Genomic DNA, 17,523 nt, shown 5'->3' with positions numbered 1-17,523 from the left:
GAGACTATTATTGTCACTTATGAGGCCAGTGATTGTGGTGTCATCTGCGATTTGAACATTTCGACTGAGTGGTGGTGAAATACCAAGTAATTGGTATAGATTGAGAAAAGCAGAGGAGATAGCACACAGCCTTGTGGAGCACCAGTGTTGAGAGTCAGAGGCCATGATGTATATTATCAATCTTGACTGCTTAACTTCATGTTGCTCAGAAAGTCCAATATGCAATGGCACAGAGATGTATATCAACATTCATGCTTTGAAGCCTGGAGAATACTATGTGGGGAATGGGGATTGATTGTACTGAAGGCCAATCTGAGGTCGATGAACAAGATATAGGTGTTGCTGGCAAATTGATAGCATCTCCCACAGATATGTTTGCCTGGTAAGAGTGCCAAGCGCTCTAACACCCGCTGAAGTGAGAGCCACTGGTCTGAAGTCATTGAGGCCTGTTGTTTTTGATGATTTAGGTAGGATGATGACAGATTAAGAAGGCAGCGTTTCTGATTCGGACGTGCCACTATGCCTCGCTCCCCTGTAAGATATCTTAAAAGGCAGCATTTTCCCCCGTTTCGGACACAGCCTATGTATCAGTGTACTGTCACTCAGTTCTTAACATTTGCTGCTGAAACACTGAACAACTTGTCTGTTGTGAATTGCAAGACTTGGTGCTGGCAGTTGTTGCAACACTTCTGTTTTCTTGAGGTTTAACGGTTAAGCCTAAATCTGTTAACTGTTAACTGTTATCTGCCTGGTTAACAGTTGAGATTGTGAGAGTGCCTGGAAAGGTTTCATTGACTTGAATTCCAAGGGCATAACCAGTAGTGAAATTAAACTTAAACTGGTGCATTATGGCCTCCTTGCCAGACTGACATGCAGAGATAATTACAATTTACCAACAGGTTTGTCTGGGTTCCCCCGGCCTATAAATAGTTGGCAAATACATAACAGCCACAATACCAAAAATGGACGGAGGCAAAAACATTCCACAGCCTTCCCAATCAACACAAAATAGTCCATTAGCACTGATTCTTTCCCCACTACTGTATGTCTTTATTTGTCAAACTGTCTGAAACTGCTGCAGATACAAAAATTACAGGAAGCGATGTCCCAGTCAGACCAAATGTGTTATGCTTCCCAGAAGTCGAGCTTTTACAGCCTTTTCAACACAAAAAAAAAAGAAAAAAAGAAACAATGGAACTTCACTCAAAGTGTAATTGTAAATGTCTGCCCAGCATTAGGGCCTGTTGGTTAACAGCATTAAGCCTGGGAATTAAACCTGCAGAGGGTTGACAACATGAGTAATTCAGATGGTTTACAACATGAATGTGGTCATTTAGGACATTGGAAGTGTGAAAGATGAGAGCATGTCTTGTCCACTCTAACCGTAGTGTCCACCCTAACATAATTGTAGCTAATCGCAAGGCATGGTACAATGGATTTTATACATTTATCTCTTTGACATGGTGGGTATCACAAAGCCTCATCCATTTATTGGAAACATGAGACTAAATGATCCTGGACTAGGGATCATCATAGAGAAACTGAATATTTCACTTACATGATGACATCTGGATGTGAATATCTAATTTCCTTTCCTACCCCAAACATCTGGGGGGCCATAACAAACCTGCTGACAGGCCTGACTTGCCCCCTGGGTCTGGTCTTTGACACCCCTGGTCTAAACAAAATGGAATATGGATTAATCATTTCCGTTCTACACAATCGCCATAGCTATTGTATTTTGTGCCAATCATTAAGCAACACAAAGCCTCATCCATTTATTGAAATAAATTAAATGAACTTGGATTCACAGGAGCACCTTCCAGTTACAGTAGACTACAGTGCAGCAGGAGGGCGTCTGCTCTGTCAACAAGGGTTACATCATCAGGATGATCTGTCCCAAAGCCAGTCAAATTCCCCATTTTGTGAAATAAACCAAACAGAAAGTAGGCCTATAGCCTATAAAATTGATTGACACTCAAAACCTTTAATAATACCCCTAATTGAATAGACAATGGTCGATGTTATTGCAAATGTTTGCAACAGACCAAGTTCCCAAGAAAAAATATGTGGTTGTGGTTGTGGTCTTGGCATTTGCAGCCCCATTTCCCGAAACAGCAACAGACCTCCTGCGCGACTACTGTCAGGGAGGAGCATCCCGTCTCACACACAGGGTGAAGGAGACGGTGAGACGAAACAAGAAGACGAAGACCAGGTTAGGCTACATGTCGTTTCCCAGCCATGTCTGCCTTACTTATTGGGATTTTAACCATTTTATTGCCCCTATTTCTCTTTTGTTTGTTTCTTGAGCCCAGGAAAAGGTGAGAACGAGAGTTTCGTTTTACAAAAGCTAATAAGTTGGCGAAATGTGTGTAAAGTTTCAAAGTAGCTCTGTTGTAGTCTATTCAGGTTGTGATATGACACAGCTGCAAGGATTTTAGAAGTCATCAGTAGCTATCATAGCTTTAAATGTAACTAACAAGACTGCACTTGTAGATCCCTACGAGTCTATTTTGATAAAGAAAGGTTGAAAGTGTAGCCTTGTAAACGAGGACGCACTGTTTCACGTTCTTCCTCACGTGCTAATTATTTACGCTTCATTGTACCAGTTCTTCTGAATACATTTGCCATTTTGAGTTCAGTGCATTTTTGTTACAATTCAGAGGACTGTTTTTGTTTCAATTTCTTCAGGCGTCCCGGTGAGCCTCCGTTAGAAGCAGGCTGGATCCCGTTTCTTGGGGTCGCATTAGATTACGGCAGAAACCCATTGGCTTTTCTACGGGAGACAGAGAAGAAGTGTGGAAAAGCTTTTACATGTAAAATAGCCGGAAAGTATTTCACATTTATTACAGATCCGTTTTCTTTCCCGGCCGTTGTTCGACAAGGGAAAAACTTGGACTTCCAGAAGTTCGCCATCGGCTTCTCTCAGCGGGTAGGCTAATGCCGAGTTGAAAATGTTACACAGACCTTTAAGCCTGAATGAAATGACCGTGAATAATCCTCACTGAACATCACATTGCCTGCTTTTGCATTTCCTCTGCAAGTTAATTATCACCTTGACAAAAAGTCTTTCCCCACTCAACTTTTACCTAATTAAATGACTACGGGACAGTGGCCAATTTCAGCAATTAGGTAGGCTATAGCTGGCTGAAACTCTCTCAACATACTGAGTAGGCTTACAGAACAGACAGGCCTGCACATGTTCTGTACAGTATAGTAATGTCAGAATTTTGCAAGATTGACTTACTATTTCCTTTCTCTGTTCTCTCTTACTATGACTCAGGTCTTTGGTCATGCTGACTTTACAGCACCTGCATATACAAGCAGTTACAGAGAAGTCCATTCCTTATTTCGTCAAACACTGCAGGGATCATCACTCACAGAGTTGACTGAGAGCATTTTGGGTAACCTGCAGGCTGTGTTGAGACAAAACCTTCCTCAGGGTGAAGACTGGGAGGAGGAGGGGCTCCAGGATTTCTCTTATCGTATCATGTTTGAGGCAGGGTTCCTCACTCTCTTTGGGCAAGAGGTGGGCATGTTGGAGAAAGGAGATAACAGATCTGCCCAGGCTAATCCATGCATGCGCCAGGTGGCCCATGACTTCTTGGTTTTTGACCATGCCTTCCCCAAAATGGCAGCAGGGCTGCCCATCCATCTGTGTGTACGTGCTTGGCTGGCACGCGAGGCCCTGGCTGAGAAATTCCACCATGTTCGGCTGCAACGCCACCAAAGCATCTCTGCCCTCATCAAGCGCAGGATGGATGCCTTTGATAGCATGCAGCTGGATGAGCGTGGAAAGGCCCGGACCCATGTGTGCATGCTGTGGGCTTCGCAGGCCAACACTCTCCCCACTGCCTTCTGGAGTCTCTACCACATGCTCAGGTACTGAGGTGTTTGTGGTCACGGAGTGCAGCCTGTTTACAGTAATTTTCTGTGTATTAGCCGCATTGTGTATAAGCCTCAGGACAGTGTTTTATGCAAGTTAAAAGAAACTAAACTATACTAATAGGGTCATTCCACGCCAAATCAACCAGAGCCCACGCACTTGCGTCTCAAAAAAATCTGAAAAAAATACCATGTGTGCCTATGTTACCCAGGAGACACTCTGCAAAATGTTTTTGTGCTAAGATCAATACTTTTCAAGTAACAGCCAGTTTTACAGGGGGAGGGGGGTGTCAAATTTGTTCTGCCTCTTTTTTTTGTCAAAGTTCACAAGCTCATTGCTCAAGAACTAGAATCTGTAGGAGGCTCAAATTTTGCAGGCTGGTGCATAAATAGGAATAGTATGCAGTAAAATCACCACGAGTAGTCTGGATGATCCTGCATGGTCATAGCAGTCCCTCAAAGTTGATCAACATTTTATTGGAGTTCTTGGCTGGGCTCTGTTTAGGCTTACAGAAGACATATTTTTACTCAACATAGGCTCTTGATTTTTTTTCTCTTATTGAGATCAGTAGAAACACTTTCCGAAAAAGCAATGAAGAGAATAGAAAATCCATCAGGGACTGAACAGCAGACCTCACAAGTTTGAAAAATAATTTTGGATCTCATATTCAGAGCACCCTAACACCTTGCGGGAATATACAAAGATTTTTTTACTATTTTTTTCGTTAATCTGCATTACCTCTTCTTTTTAAAAACACCAATTTGACTTGTCTTATGCGAATCTTTCTTTTTCATTTTCCACCCTAAACATGGACAAAATGCACCATTGAGATCAATATGTTTTGTCCCCACCCGGCAATTTCAGTGATTCAGTGATTTTAGTGGCACCTAGTGGTTACTCTATACAAAACAAATCTCTCAATAGATCTCTATGGTGCATTTTGCCCTTGTTCAGGGTGGGAAATGAAAAAGAAAGATTTGCATAAGACAAGTCAAATTGGTGTTTTTAAAAAGAAGAGGTAATGCAGATTATGGAAAAAAATATTTAAAAAATCTTTGCATATCCCCACAAGGTGTTAAGGTGCTCTGAATATGAGATCCAAATTTATTTTTCAAACTTGTGAGGTCTGCTGTTCAGTCCCTGATGGATTTTCTTTTCTCTTCATTGCTTTTTCGGAGAGTGTTTCTACTTATCTCAATAAGAAAAAAAACCCAAGAGTCTATGTTGAGTAAAAATGTGTCTTCTGAAGGCCTAAACAGAACCCAGCCAAAAACTCCAATAAAATTTTGATCAACTTTGAGGGACTGCTATGACCATGCAGCATCATCCAGACTACTCGTGGTGATTTTACTGCATACTATTCCTATTTATGCACCAGCCTGCAAAATTTGAGCCTCCTACAGATTCCAGTTCTTGAGCAATGAGCTTGTGAACTTTGACAAAAAAAAGAGGCAGAACAAATTTGACACCCCCCTCCCCCTGTAAAACTGGCTGTTACTTGAAAAGTATTGATCTTAGCACAAAAACATTTTACAGAGTGTCTCCTGGGTAACATAGGCACACATGGTATTTTTTTCAGATTTTTTTGAGACGCAAGTGCGTGGGCTCTGGTTGATTTGGCGTGGAATGACCCAATACCATATTACAGTAACTGCCCCCTTTTATTAACCTCATAGCTGACGACATTTTGCAAAATCAATGTATAAGCCTATAAGCTAATAGTTGGGAAATTACTGTACTTGTGGCGCTTTGACTAATATATTTCAGATGTTATGATGACAATGCCACAAAACAAAAAGAGGATGTGAACAGTTCCAATCAAAAAGTATGTTTGTTCAGGCAGGTTTGAGAAACATGGAAATGACATCACACCCTGATGAGAACCTCTCATTACAAAACTTTGTGTAAATGTAAACAATTTTGCAGAGGAAGTCGTACCATTATTCTTCGTGAGGAGCAACACCCAACATGATTGCAATGACTCAATGAGTGTATTTGATCTGTGTCTGAATATTTCTGTGGTGACTTGAGTTCTTGTGAAATAAACACAGCTCTCTTGTGAAAGAGTTGCCTTATCTCACTGGGGTGTGTTTACCGTGCAGTTCTCCAGAAGCTCTGAGAGAGGCTCGTGCAGAGGTGGACCGTGTGCTGGAGCAACCAGGTGATCCAGATCAACCAATCAGTATCTCAAGAGAACAGCTGGACTCAATGGTGGTCTTAGGTAAATGCTATTCCACATGACACCTTCAGGGCAGGGCTGCTCTGTATGTTTATTATAATAGGTCAGAATTGACCACTGCATTATAACTTGTTATAAATCCATATTAACACATATATTATCATCTAATGTTGTGATAGACATTTGTATCAACTTAAATTCTATGGGATATTACCAGTTTTGAACTTCCATTTACTATTTTACTTTTATTTATCATTGACCTGAGCTCATGCAAGTCAGAAAGGGGAAGTTACTATTCAGGAACTGTATGGGGACTGGCATAGAAGCAAACAGGCAGAGTGTGTGTGTGTGTGTGTGTGTGTGTGTGTGTGTGTGTGTGTGTGTGTGTGTACACGCACAAAAGTACACATACAGTCCATATGATTGTATATGTGCCAGACTCAATTTTATACACAGACCATTTTCTTACCCATTCATTGCTCATGGCCGGTCATTTTTGTGTTCTAAAGTAAAATAAAACACCCACATTGTAATGAAAATCATCAACATTTGTGTGTTTAGGTGCCCTGTGTTAGCAAAGTCATGGAGCCTCATGTAGTAAAATATTGTTAATTTAATAATATAGAAATAGTAAATAGTTTGACCGTAACACAACAAGAGGGTTGAACAAGATAAAGAACCGTACATGTAGGATATATCTCATAGGCCAGTAGATTTTGGACTGTCCTGTTAGGGCAGGGTGCATCTCCCTCAATTCCATAAGATGTGTGAAGCGGGGGAGGATGGGTGTGCTGGTATGGTCAGTCTGTAACCTAAGGGAACCTCAGGGAAAGTTTAAAGAACTCAAGAAATCAGATTGTTGGTCTGACCATCATCTGGGTGTGTCAGTTATGTGTCAGTGTGGAATAGGTTGTGGCTAACTGTGTCCTTTCTAGCCAAGGGTACGTTTCCCAACAGCATTGTTAGCTACTATGTTAGCAACTTCCATGGTTGGAATATGCAAGTACGAGACAACTGTTTCCCAAAATGATAGCTTAAACTATAGTGGTGCAACTTACATAGTCCGTTTGCATCGTTTAAGCAACACAAGTGTTTCCCAAAATCATAGTTCAGACGGAACGTTTCCGTACACTGTCGTAAAATTAGTTTGAACTACACCTTGACCTGTGATAGAAGTATAGTAGAAGCGTAGTTCCAGGAATCTTCATATCAAAGACGTCACCGATGCCAGTTATTTGTATGATTTGTATATTTTAATAATTGTGCATCTATTCAGGTTTCTGGTAAGGGATAGGGTAGTGTAATTGTCCCGGGGGGAGGGGGTTGTTGAGGGGCAGCCTTGTCATTGGAAAAGGTTTGAAAGGCTTTCTTTACACGATTACGGTAGAAGAGTTGTCAAAGTGTCCTGAGCCTATACTTCATATAGGCCACTTTACATAGTGACAATAAGACATTGTTTACCTTTAAATACATAATAATAGTGAAATACCTTGTTTAGGATGCAAAGGATACACACACATGCATCCTCGAACATTCGGCAAAGCGAAGGACTGCGGCCTTTGTAGAATTTGGTAGACTTTGATGGATGCTTGATATTGGAACAGTGCTGACGCACGACTTTATGATGTAACATCCTTCAAATAGCACCGTTGAAGGATCCCACCGTAACTTTGAGAAACAGTCAATGGGGTGGTGGAGGGGAATGGCTTTGTATGCCTTGGTATGCCTTGGTAGTGTAGACATAGTCCAATGTCTTGTCTCCTCTAGTGGGGAAGGATACATTTTAATGGAATGCAGCCATTGGTATTAACATTGGCATGGTGTGGGGGTTAATTGACTTATGACTTCCAGCAGGGGTGTAACTTAAAATGGTACTCTTACCAAATGATTTCAGAAGTATAGCTATCTCGTAAACAAAGGTTTTAAATACAATTCCAAAACATGGTCTCTTGGCCAGACGGACATGCAGGGCAAATCCCAAAGGTTTGTATGGGTATTTTCAGGCTATGTCCTTTCAGGACAAATTTGATTCAGTAATGTCACCCTGATCTTGGTGTTATAGTGATATGAGCCCTGATTTAATTATGTCATTCTCAGTTATAAATTGAATCAGTGAGCAGTGTGATGCTCCATGGCATCCAATGGAACTTTGCTAAACCACAGTGAATGTTGCTGCCCCCGATGACATCAAAACATTTCAGGGCCACAAACATCTAACTTTTTTTTTCGAACAGGAAGTATCATAGAGGAAGCTCTGAGATTATCCAGTGCCTCCATAATGATTCGTGTTGCTAATGAGGATTCCACCATCACTCTGGACTCGGGAGACACTGCTGCCATCCGAAAAGGAGATTACATCGCCTTGTACCCTCAGCTTATACATATGGACCCAGAAATATATCCCAATCCTACGGTAGGCTGCATACAGTATCCATCTCATCTGCGGAAGTGCTTGCACAAAATACATTGCATACTGTAAGAGTCACATGGCATGAACACATGACACTGTCATGCTGCGTGTTTATGTTTCATATGCAAATTATGATGTTCTAAGCGAATGATTGATAGGACCCCAGGAAGAATAGCTGGTCTGACCAGGCTAATGGGGATCCCAAATAAAACCATAAACGATAAAACCACAAAACATGAACCCTAACCCGTCATGACAAAAACGGAATGACAAAAGCGTTCTTGCCATTTTTATGGGAACAAAAATTACAGATGACCAAGACCGTAATTTCTTCAGCTATGAGGTTAATACACAGGGGCAGTTACTGTAATATGGTATTCATATTACAGTAACTACAATCTGCCTGTAGTGTAGTAGTGTTGTAAAATATACACACTAAAGCTGGGGAAGCGTAAAATGAGAAAACCGTGAAGAAATCTCCCATCCTGCATAGTTCCTCTTTAAATACACTGAAAACTAGGCGTACAGTACAGGGGGAGAAGACACTCAAGACTTTTCCCGATTCAAGGCACTCTTTAAAGCATTGTTTGAGCATCCAGCGAAGGGACTGGAGGATGGGGAGCTATTACTGAAGCTAAAGGTGATCATTCTGTAGCTGACTACTCTCGGACCTTTGCGGCCAAAAATGGTCTCCTCACTGTCCACCGATATGGCCTGAGACCTGAGATCCAGTCTGAATTAGCCTGTCGAGTTGACAAATTCTGGACCAGTTGGTTGCGTTAGCCATGTGCCCAGTTAATCTCCTCAGGAAGAGGACTCCCAAGGATCCGCTCGTGCTTCAGTAGTGAATCTCTTCAGACCCCGCTAGCCTATGAGTTGATGGAGATAGGTCAGACACGTCTGACTTGAGGAGAAGGAGCGTCGGAGATGCAACAGCCTATGTTTGTACTGTGTAGAGGCCACTTTAGGACAGCATGTACCCATCGTACTCCAAAAGCCAAGACCGTTCAGCTGTGTTGAGTAAAAAAAAAACCCTTCTCATAAAATATTCTAATATAATACCTGTACTGGTAATACCTGAACTATTCAGCAACACTTTGAAATGGGGATCTAACCACTACTCTGGCCCTGCCATGATTGATTCTGGTGCTGCTGGCTATTTCATTGCGGAACAGCTTGAAGATTCCAAGTACTCCATGTGTCTCTCCTTTGCGGGTGAATGCAGTTGATGGTCGACCGCTGGGCTCAGGGTCACAGAGAGACTGCCGGTCCTGCAATTCACCATTGACTATGTTCACCTATCCATTCCATTGTCCTTGGATTACCATGGCTACATCAACATGACCCTCATATCACTTGGTCTAGCAGCAGGGTGCTTGTCTGGTCTCCAGCTGGTCAGGACCATTGTCTACAGGTTCAATGTTCCTTTACATCCATGGAGAGTCCGGAGAGACATCAATATCCCATTTGAATACCAAGATCCAGCTGGAGCTTTCAGTAAAGCGAAGGCCACACACCTACCACTTCATTGCCCCTTGGAACTGCACCATTGACCTTTTGCAAGGGGTAACACTACCACGTTCTAGAGTTTATCCCCTGTCCACCAAGGAGACGATTACCATGCAGTATGTGGATGAAGCTCAAGGTTTCATTTCACCATCCACATTGCAGGTGTCAGCAGGTTTAATCTTTGTCAAGAAGAAGGCCGGTGGGTTGCACCCTTGTATAGATCACAGAGCTCTCAATGCAGGCTCGGAGCCAGAGAGCCACGAGTGGGGGGGCTATGAGCATCGACGGGGGGGGGGCACCTGTCGGGGGGAGGGGGCAAAATACTGCAAAATATCTACTACAGAGCACTCTGTTTGGGGGGGCACAGAGACCTGTTTGGGGGGGCCTGGACCCCTATGGCCCCCCCCTGGCGCCGAGCCTGTCTCAATGCCATCACCATCAATTAGCCAATGCTCCATCAGTATTTCAGTCGTTTGTAAATAAGTTTCTCAGAGACATGCTTCACAGGTTTGTTATTGTGTTATTGATGCCATTCTCTGATAATCTGCAGGATCATGCAAAACATGTGAGGGCTAGACTGTTCGAGCATTCGCTCTTTGTCAAGGCCGAGAAATGTCTCTTTCATCTTTCATCTTGGGACAAAAGCGTCTGCTATCATAACCATAATCATCCAGCCTCTATTTCATTCTTAGGCTATGTGTTAAGTACACTGGGCGCACACATGGATGAGGTGAAGGTGTGAGTCTCCAAGGCCCAAGACCAAGGAGCTCCAAAGATTCCTAGGGTTTTCCAATGGTTGCCGGTTTATACGGAATTTCAGCTCTGTTGCGGCTCCTTTAAAAGGGTTCAGACCAAAGATTCCCGACGAGACGAGCCGCGACGTTCTAAAACCTTGCGACTCAACATTTTTAATGCTTTGCGACGACTTGTGACGGCTTGCAACTACGTGCAACTTCTAATTCACACCGCTGCAACTCAGTCTCGTCACGTTGGGAATCTTTGGTGTGAATTGGCCTTTTATTTAGACCACACCTAAAAGTTTCCCCTAAAACACTGTAGCATAACTGCTGTGACTTTCAGCCTATAAAAAGCATTTTTTTCCAGTAATGTATTTCTTCACTGAAGATTTCTTTTAAAAAAAAGTGTTACAATATTGTCTTGTCTCGTTCTTGTGAACCCAATATAGTGTATCATTTCGTGTCGTGTATCGTTACACCCCTAGTCAGCTCACATTCTGTTGATATAAAGATACGGTAGCATGCATGACGTTTTAGCACCCAGTGTTGAAAACCCTTTCATAGCCTGCCTACCATGACAGTGACCAGTGCTGATGTAATCAGACCCACACATCTGTGGCAATCTTTTAATGTCACATAGTTTACCCTGTGAAACAGACAGAAATGCATGCATGGTCTCCATTTTTACACTGCAAAAACACTTATCTATAGTATCTTATGCTTATAGTTTCTGGTTTAGCAATGACTTGAACGATCTGATGAACAAACCGCACATATCACAAAATAAGATACTGAGGCTTTTGTTATGGCTTCCAGCTGGGTCACACCTTGAGCCCTCACACAACAAAAAATCTGGGGTATCTTTATTGTGTTATTCTTGATCTTTGTAACAATATGCATGAGTATGTTGTCTTCCTATCTATCTATCTAATCTATCCAATCAAGTGTATTGTTTTTAGTATAAACCAGACTTACCAAGTACTTTCTCGTAAATCATTTTGACTAAATTGAATAGCAGCATGTCTTATTTTAAGATGTCTTAACTACACAACTCTTTGTTTTTAGAAATCACAGTCAGTCGTAGTTCCTCTGTGTTGTAATAACCTGCCTATAGCGATATTGCAAGGGAACTTAAAAGTTGCGGATTGCAGGGGAGTGTAAAACATAATTAAGTCTAAGGGGAATAAAAACCTAATTCTCACCATTCTTTTCTATCTAAAAGACACACTTTTCAAAATTCCCAGGTGACCCCAAAAGTAGGACTATATGAAATGTATACGTCAAACATTCTCTCTTCATAGAGAGCAGAAAAAAAAATACTGCCTCAGTTTACATAGCAGCATACCCAGGACCCCTATTGTCTGTTACTGGAAAGGTCATGATTAGGGTTAATTGCAACTTTAGTCACAAGTGTATATCTCTTTCCTGCAGGAGTTCCAGTTTGATCGCTTCCTGGACAATGCAGGGCAAAGGAGAAGCCTTTTCTATAAGAACGGCCGCAGGCTAAAGCATTTCTTGGTGCCTTTTGGCTCAGGAGTAAGTGAATGCCCTGGGAGGTTCTTTGCAGTATGTGAAATCAAGATCTTCCTAGCGCTGGTGCTGTGGCACTATGATCTGGAGCTCGGACACTCAAATACTCCACTGACCACAGACTGTACCCGTGCAGGACTAGGCATCCTGCCGCCCACACAAGACGTCCTCCTCCGCTACAGAGTCAGGCCCAGGGCCAGCACATCCGACACATGCAAAAAGGAGCAGCATGGGGAAGGGGATAGTGATGAGACAGTTGAATTGACAGAGTAGCACTAAGAGGTATACTGAGACAAAGACAGAGAGGAAGTAGAAGAGTATCATGTAAGGTGTGCAGTAAGAGAAGTGGGAAGCATTGGAGGATATTGAAAATTAGGCAATGCTATCTTAATGCAGCTGATATTCTTATACTTTTTGAGTTATATTTCACATTGGTCATTGGTCCTGTTTTTGGATTTTTGTTTTGTTTATTCTGTACACACTGTATTGTGGTGCATGTAGGAATTACTCCATGGAAGAGTTGAATGCTAGAATAGTAATGGATGAATCCCAGAGCCTGGTTCTGTGATTGTGAAGCAACAGATGTATTACAAGCAGAAGTATTGTGAATTGAAAAGTGTTTCTCTACTGTATATGGGATTCAGTTGAGATGAGAATTGTATATAATTTTATATAAATATGTGCTGATTTTTTCTTGTGGAGCAAGAAGATACTGTAGATTAGGTCTAAATGTCCGAGGGACCAACCGTGAAAAATATAGGAGGGTGGACGAGAAATATCTGCACTTAAACATTTCATATTTCAAAATAACCAAAAACAGTGGTGGTTTAAACATTTCTGGGTGAGTTTATGCTAGGAAGTGGTAAAGTCAGTACTAGCTTGAGACTAATGTTGTGTTGCTAAAATGTCTTTGGGTCCTGTATAATCAGCGTTGATGTGTGCATTGTGTGTTCAACTATGGAAATCATTTAGGCCTGCAGAGAATAAAAGTATATATGCTATTTTTAGTTATTTCATATTTTGTCGAAAATCAAATTTAAATGTGCCGGTACTATAGACCATGTACTCTACTATTTGATTTCCACACATTTGTTTAGTTATTTATTGCTTCAACAACTTCTTGTCAACGGCAACTCTGCTCAAGATCTCTCTGGGCGGATCTATTTCCATTCACAGACTAATCCCAGCGGACTCATAACAGCGCTGTGGAATGTGGAATAGACCTAGAAAGGCTTAATGAGGGAACTCGTAAAAGAGAAAGAGATTTCATGAGATACTCTGATGAACTACATGTTAAATACTAAGACTACCTGAACGTAGCCCTGATTGTGTCTTCTATATGGAAAAACATTTTAGTTTATCATTTGACAATTAACATGCATAACACAGACATCACTCCAGCAGTTCGTATGGATGGAGGGCGCACGCGCACTGTAGCAAGTGAGTGCCATCCGCATTTGACACCGCGTGCTCTACATTTAACAACAAAGTCGCTGAGGTGCGCGGCCCATCACCACAGCAACAATTGGACCGGACAAGTCGATTGCACCAAATCCAAGATACAGCAGTGTCTGCGTTTACCCCCCAGAAGGACTTTAGGGTACCAAAACTGCCATTTGCGCCAAGAAGGTAGGTTGGTTGGGTGAGGTCCAAGAGCCCAGTTTGTCAGGTAACGTTAGGTTACGCCTGAGCATCTCAGATGATATTCTAGACCAGTTTGTTATTCCCAGGCTACAGAGTAGCTGTGGCCGTTGAGGCTTAATGGGTAGGTTAATATAGGATAATATGGTAGGCATAGGCTTCATGAAATTATCCCACATTAAAGCGCTCTGTGTCATTCTGCACGTCGGGTAGTGAATGGATGCCCAATTATTCACATCGTATGGTATTTACTATAAAGTTATGCTTTTGCATCTCTGATGCCCTGCCCCCTCTTGCTCTAAGGTTACAGCTGCAATGTAAAGCAATACAATGGAGCATGCGGCTTTGCTTACGTCAGATCTGCGGATCTTACCAGCACATTTGTTATACACATTTACAATATAATATCCGGCTAGCGTCTCATGTGTAGTAATCTAGGCTACTTGAAGTGTATATAGATATATATGACTTTGTCTGTCCAAATTGAATGCCTGCTCTTATCCGTGCAGAACGGTGTTGCTCGTATCCTTCAGGTAATCGGAGCTCAGTCAGAAACCCGAGACGATGTCATTGTATCCGTCACTCGAGGACATGAAGGTGGATAAATTTATGCAGGTTTGTGTCTTAACGGTGATATAAATAATGCACTAGAGTGTGCTTTTATCCCTGCGCCAGAGATCTTGGGCTCATTGCAAACCATTTTTATTTACTGTTTTGATGGTTTTACAGGACATTGCGCAGGCGCAAAATGCGCTCTCCGCGAGCCCCTCCAGAGCAATAGCTTTACCAGAGCCAGGCCCCGCCCAGGAGGAGAAGGCCGTTGGGTTTGGGGACACAGCTCCAGGAGGTGTGTGATTATATAAAATGTCACTTATTAGCTGAATTAATGATATGTTCCCCTGGCCCTTATAGCCTACACTAATTTCCTTTGTGTTGTAAAGGACTTTACCCAAGGTTGTATCCTGAGTTGAACGAATTTATGGGCTTGAATTTGAGTGAAGATGCTTTGCAGCAGGTCCTCTCTCTCCCCTCCTCGGACCAGTCTAGTGGGGTAAGGGTCTGAGGTGTGGAGTATATGCACATGTGGAATTTGTGTGTGTGTGTGTGTGTGTGTGTGTGTGTGTGTGTGTGTGTGTGTGTGTGTGTGTGTGTGTGTGTGTGTGTAGCTCAGAGGGAAAGAGAGAGCGAGAGAGTGTATGTGTGTTTGCTTAACTGTATGGATGTATATATACTTTTTTTTATCCCTTGAGGGAAATTCGGTCTCTGCATTTATCCCAATTGTGGATGTGTCCCAATGGTGGATGTGCTCTGTTCCATAGGTTGTGAGTGTCATGTCATCTGGTGCAGTGTGGGCGAGTGCCCCTATAACAGGAGGTGACGTAGGCATCCGTCGAGCGGAGATCCGGCAGGGTGTGAGAGAAGTGGTGCTGTGCAAAGACAACGATGGCAAGATTGGCCTCCGTCTGAAAGCTATAGATAATGTAAGTGCGCTATGTACATACTGCTTACAGACAGTTGCACATCACAGTGATATCCCTCTAGTATTGCTTCACTGAGTCACACACATGCACACGCAAAAGCACATACACACGCATACTGCACACAAATCCAAATGCCCATTCACTGTCCATGTGTTGCGGTACATGAGTAAGTGTATTTTACTGGTAGTAAATGTGTGTCTGCATATTTCAGGGTGTTTTTGTGCAGCTTGTGCAGGCCAACACACCGGCAGCTCTGGCAGGTTTGCGTTTTGGAGATCAGTTGCTGCAGATTAACGGAGAGTCCTGCGCCGGGTGGAACAGCGACAAAGCTCACAAAGCTCTAAAGAATGCTAACGCAGAGAGGATCACGCTTGCTGTTCGAGACAGGTAGAGCCCCGGAAAGCTAACACTAACACGCAGGTGTTTGCATACTCAACACACAGGTTAATCATATTTTCTGTCATAGAGAGGTATATTTATGTGTGTGTGTGTGTGTGTGTGTGTGTGTGTGTGTGTGTGTGTGTGTGTGTCTGTGTCCTTTCACAGGCCTCTGGAGCGCTCAGTTACCCTTCATAAGGACCTGAATGGCCAACTAGGGTTTTTATTTAAAAAGGGTCGTATCACTGCCATAGTGAAAGACAGCTCTGCGGCGAGAAATGGTCTCCTTACTGACCAACAAATTTGTGAGATCAATGGACAAAATGTAATTGGCCTCAAGGTCAGTGACAGTCTGGTTCTCTCTCTCTCTCTCTCTCTCTCTCTCTCTCTCTCTCTCTCTCTCTCTGTGTCTGAATATCTGGTTGTAAGTGACTGTTGTCCACTGGATGTCATTTTTCCATCTCTGTCCTTTAGGACTCTCAAGTCTCTGACATCTTGAATTCATCTGGAGGCGTTGTCACAGTCACTGTGATGCCATTAGTCATATATGAGCACATGATGAAGAGGTGCGTTAAGCATTTATGGGATTTTGCAACGGAATCCGAGTGCTCCTCATGTTAAGGCCTTCCTCATTCATTCTTTTCTCTCTCTTTCCTTTTTTTCACACAGGATGTCCACCAGTATTGTGAAGTCTCTCATGGATCACTCTATCCCAGAGGTCTAATGGTGGCCTTTGATGATGGACACAGTGCTGTTCCAATTCCACCAGATGGCGCCCACACACATACACACACTCACATTTGATTCAGAAGACGTGATGGGACACCAGTGTGTGTGTGTGAACGTTGTGTGAACAAGACAGAGAGAGAAGATAGATTGAGAGTACAAAAATAAAGATAGAGAGAGAGTGATTACTGAAACATCTTCCTTTAGTCCTTATTGTTAAGTTTTTCTATTTATTTATTTCTTTGTCCATTTATTTAGTACACAATCTATTCCATATGTTCTTATATGGTGTTGGCAATATTACTCAGGCTTCATATTAACTACATGCCCATTTATAAAATGTTAGGTTAGCCTGATGGAAACCAGGTACCATAAATTCAGTAATGTTTATTGATTAAAGAGGATACATTGACTTTGGAAGCCAATTTAGAACTATGCAGGGAGAAGTGACAAATATCAGAATATTGCAGTTCATTATTTTTAAAACCATGATGTGTGCAAGTTATGTGTGAGCTTGAATTTTTCTGTTTATTATTTATTTTTTGCATAAGTTATATGTGAGTATTTTGTAGTTGGGAATATGTTAAACATGTTTTAGCTTTTGTTCTCTTGATGATTCAAGGGAAGCACATGATATTAGAAAGCTCATTAACTTTCCCCTAGACTATCCTTCAAATGTGCACCTAAAACATTCTGGAGTAGATAACACATTGTGTCCAAAGATATTTCAATAATGTGTTTGTTTTATAAATTAATTCAGTGCAATTTAAATAAAAGATAATGTTATCTTACATGTCCTCAATTGTAAACAGTGCTGTGTAAGTCTGTAGTGTGTCTTTAGTAGTCTGTAAATATGATACTATTTATATCACTGTATCTTTGTCAGTGTGGTCATTAGTTTGATTACATGGAATATTACTATATAGACATACAACTGAAGTATAATGGTACCTTCATACCTTCATCACTATGAGGGGCCCACCAGAAAATTCAACAGAAAAGGCTCAATTGCAAGTGTGAAATATTCACACTCAGTGGTATCTGAG

General features: G+C 42.0%; 2 protein-coding genes and 1 long non-coding RNA gene across 5 annotated transcripts; 2 read left to right on the top strand and 1 right to left on the bottom strand.

Moving 5' to 3' along the window:
• Window positions 1-1,967: 1,967 nt before the first annotated feature.
• On the bottom strand, window positions 1,968-5,861 carry LOC134066018 (uncharacterized). Its single transcript, XR_009936355.1, has 2 exons — window positions 5,825-5,861; window positions 1,968-3,914 (listed from the first exon to the last, which is right to left on the bottom strand). It is a non-coding gene; the product is annotated as an uncharacterized LOC134066018 (long non-coding RNA).
• LOC134066015 (cytochrome P450 7A1) lies at window positions 1,969-13,250 on the top strand. 2 transcript variants are annotated; one of them, XM_062521176.1, is made up of 6 exons: window positions 1,969-2,215; window positions 2,692-2,932; window positions 3,284-3,882; window positions 5,989-6,107; window positions 8,300-8,478; window positions 12,153-13,250. In XM_062521176.1, the coding sequence occupies exons 1-6, from the start codon at window positions 2,022-2,024 to the stop codon at window positions 12,522-12,524; spliced, it is 1,704 nt and encodes a 567-aa protein (XP_062377160.1). In that variant the 5' UTR covers window positions 1,969-2,021; the 3' UTR covers window positions 12,525-13,250. The 2 variants fall into 2 exon arrangements, with proteins under 2 accessions (XP_062377160.1, XP_062377161.1); XM_062521177.1 differs by having other exon boundaries at window positions 2,157-2,321; window positions 12,153-13,249.
• A 46-nt stretch (window positions 13,251-13,296) lies between these two features.
• sdcbp (syndecan binding protein (syntenin)) lies at window positions 13,297-17,343 on the top strand. 2 transcript variants are annotated; one of them, XM_062521179.1, is made up of 9 exons: window positions 13,297-13,880; window positions 14,426-14,507; window positions 14,622-14,739; window positions 14,834-14,943; window positions 15,212-15,373; window positions 15,585-15,760; window positions 15,920-16,091; window positions 16,226-16,317; window positions 16,421-17,343. In XM_062521179.1, the coding sequence occupies exons 2-9, from the start codon at window positions 14,457-14,459 to the stop codon at window positions 16,473-16,475; spliced, it is 936 nt and encodes a 311-aa protein (XP_062377163.1). In that variant the 5' UTR covers window positions 13,297-13,880; window positions 14,426-14,456; the 3' UTR covers window positions 16,476-17,343. The 2 variants fall into 2 exon arrangements, with proteins under 2 accessions (XP_062377163.1, XP_062377162.1); XM_062521178.1 differs by having other exon boundaries at window positions 13,298-13,880; window positions 14,402-14,507.
• The last annotated feature ends 180 nt before the right edge of the window (window positions 17,344-17,523 follow it).

Source organism: Sardina pilchardus, chromosome 19 (genome assembly GCF_963854185.1).
Source record: "Sardina pilchardus chromosome 19, fSarPil1.1, whole genome shotgun sequence".
Taxonomy (NCBI): domain Eukaryota; kingdom Metazoa; phylum Chordata; class Actinopteri; order Clupeiformes; family Clupeidae; genus Sardina; species Sardina pilchardus.
The sequence above is the reverse complement of the archived record's forward strand: the minus strand, read 5'-3'. Positions and strand labels throughout refer to the sequence as shown.

Bases quoted from the DNA above. Each gene is read 5' to 3' on its own strand.
- LOC134066015 (XM_062521176.1), top strand. From the start codon at position 2,022: ATGTTATTGCAAATGTTTGCAACAGACCAAGTTCCCAAGAAAAAATAT. The intron at 6,108-8,299 runs GTAAATGCTATT...TTTTTCGAACAG, and splicing joins GGACTCAATGGTGGTCTTAG to GAAGTATCATAGAGGAAGCT. The intron at 8,479-12,152 runs GTAGGCTGCATA...TCTTTCCTGCAG, and splicing joins AAATATATCCCAATCCTACG to GAGTTCCAGTTTGATCGCTT.
- sdcbp (XM_062521179.1), top strand. From the start codon at position 14,457: ATGTCATTGTATCCGTCACTCGAGGACATGAAGGTGGATAAATTTATG. The intron at 14,508-14,621 runs GTTTGTGTCTTA...ATGGTTTTACAG, and splicing joins AGGTGGATAAATTTATGCAG to GACATTGCGCAGGCGCAAAA. The intron at 16,318-16,420 runs GTGCGTTAAGCA...TTTTTCACACAG, and splicing joins TATGAGCACATGATGAAGAG to GATGTCCACCAGTATTGTGA.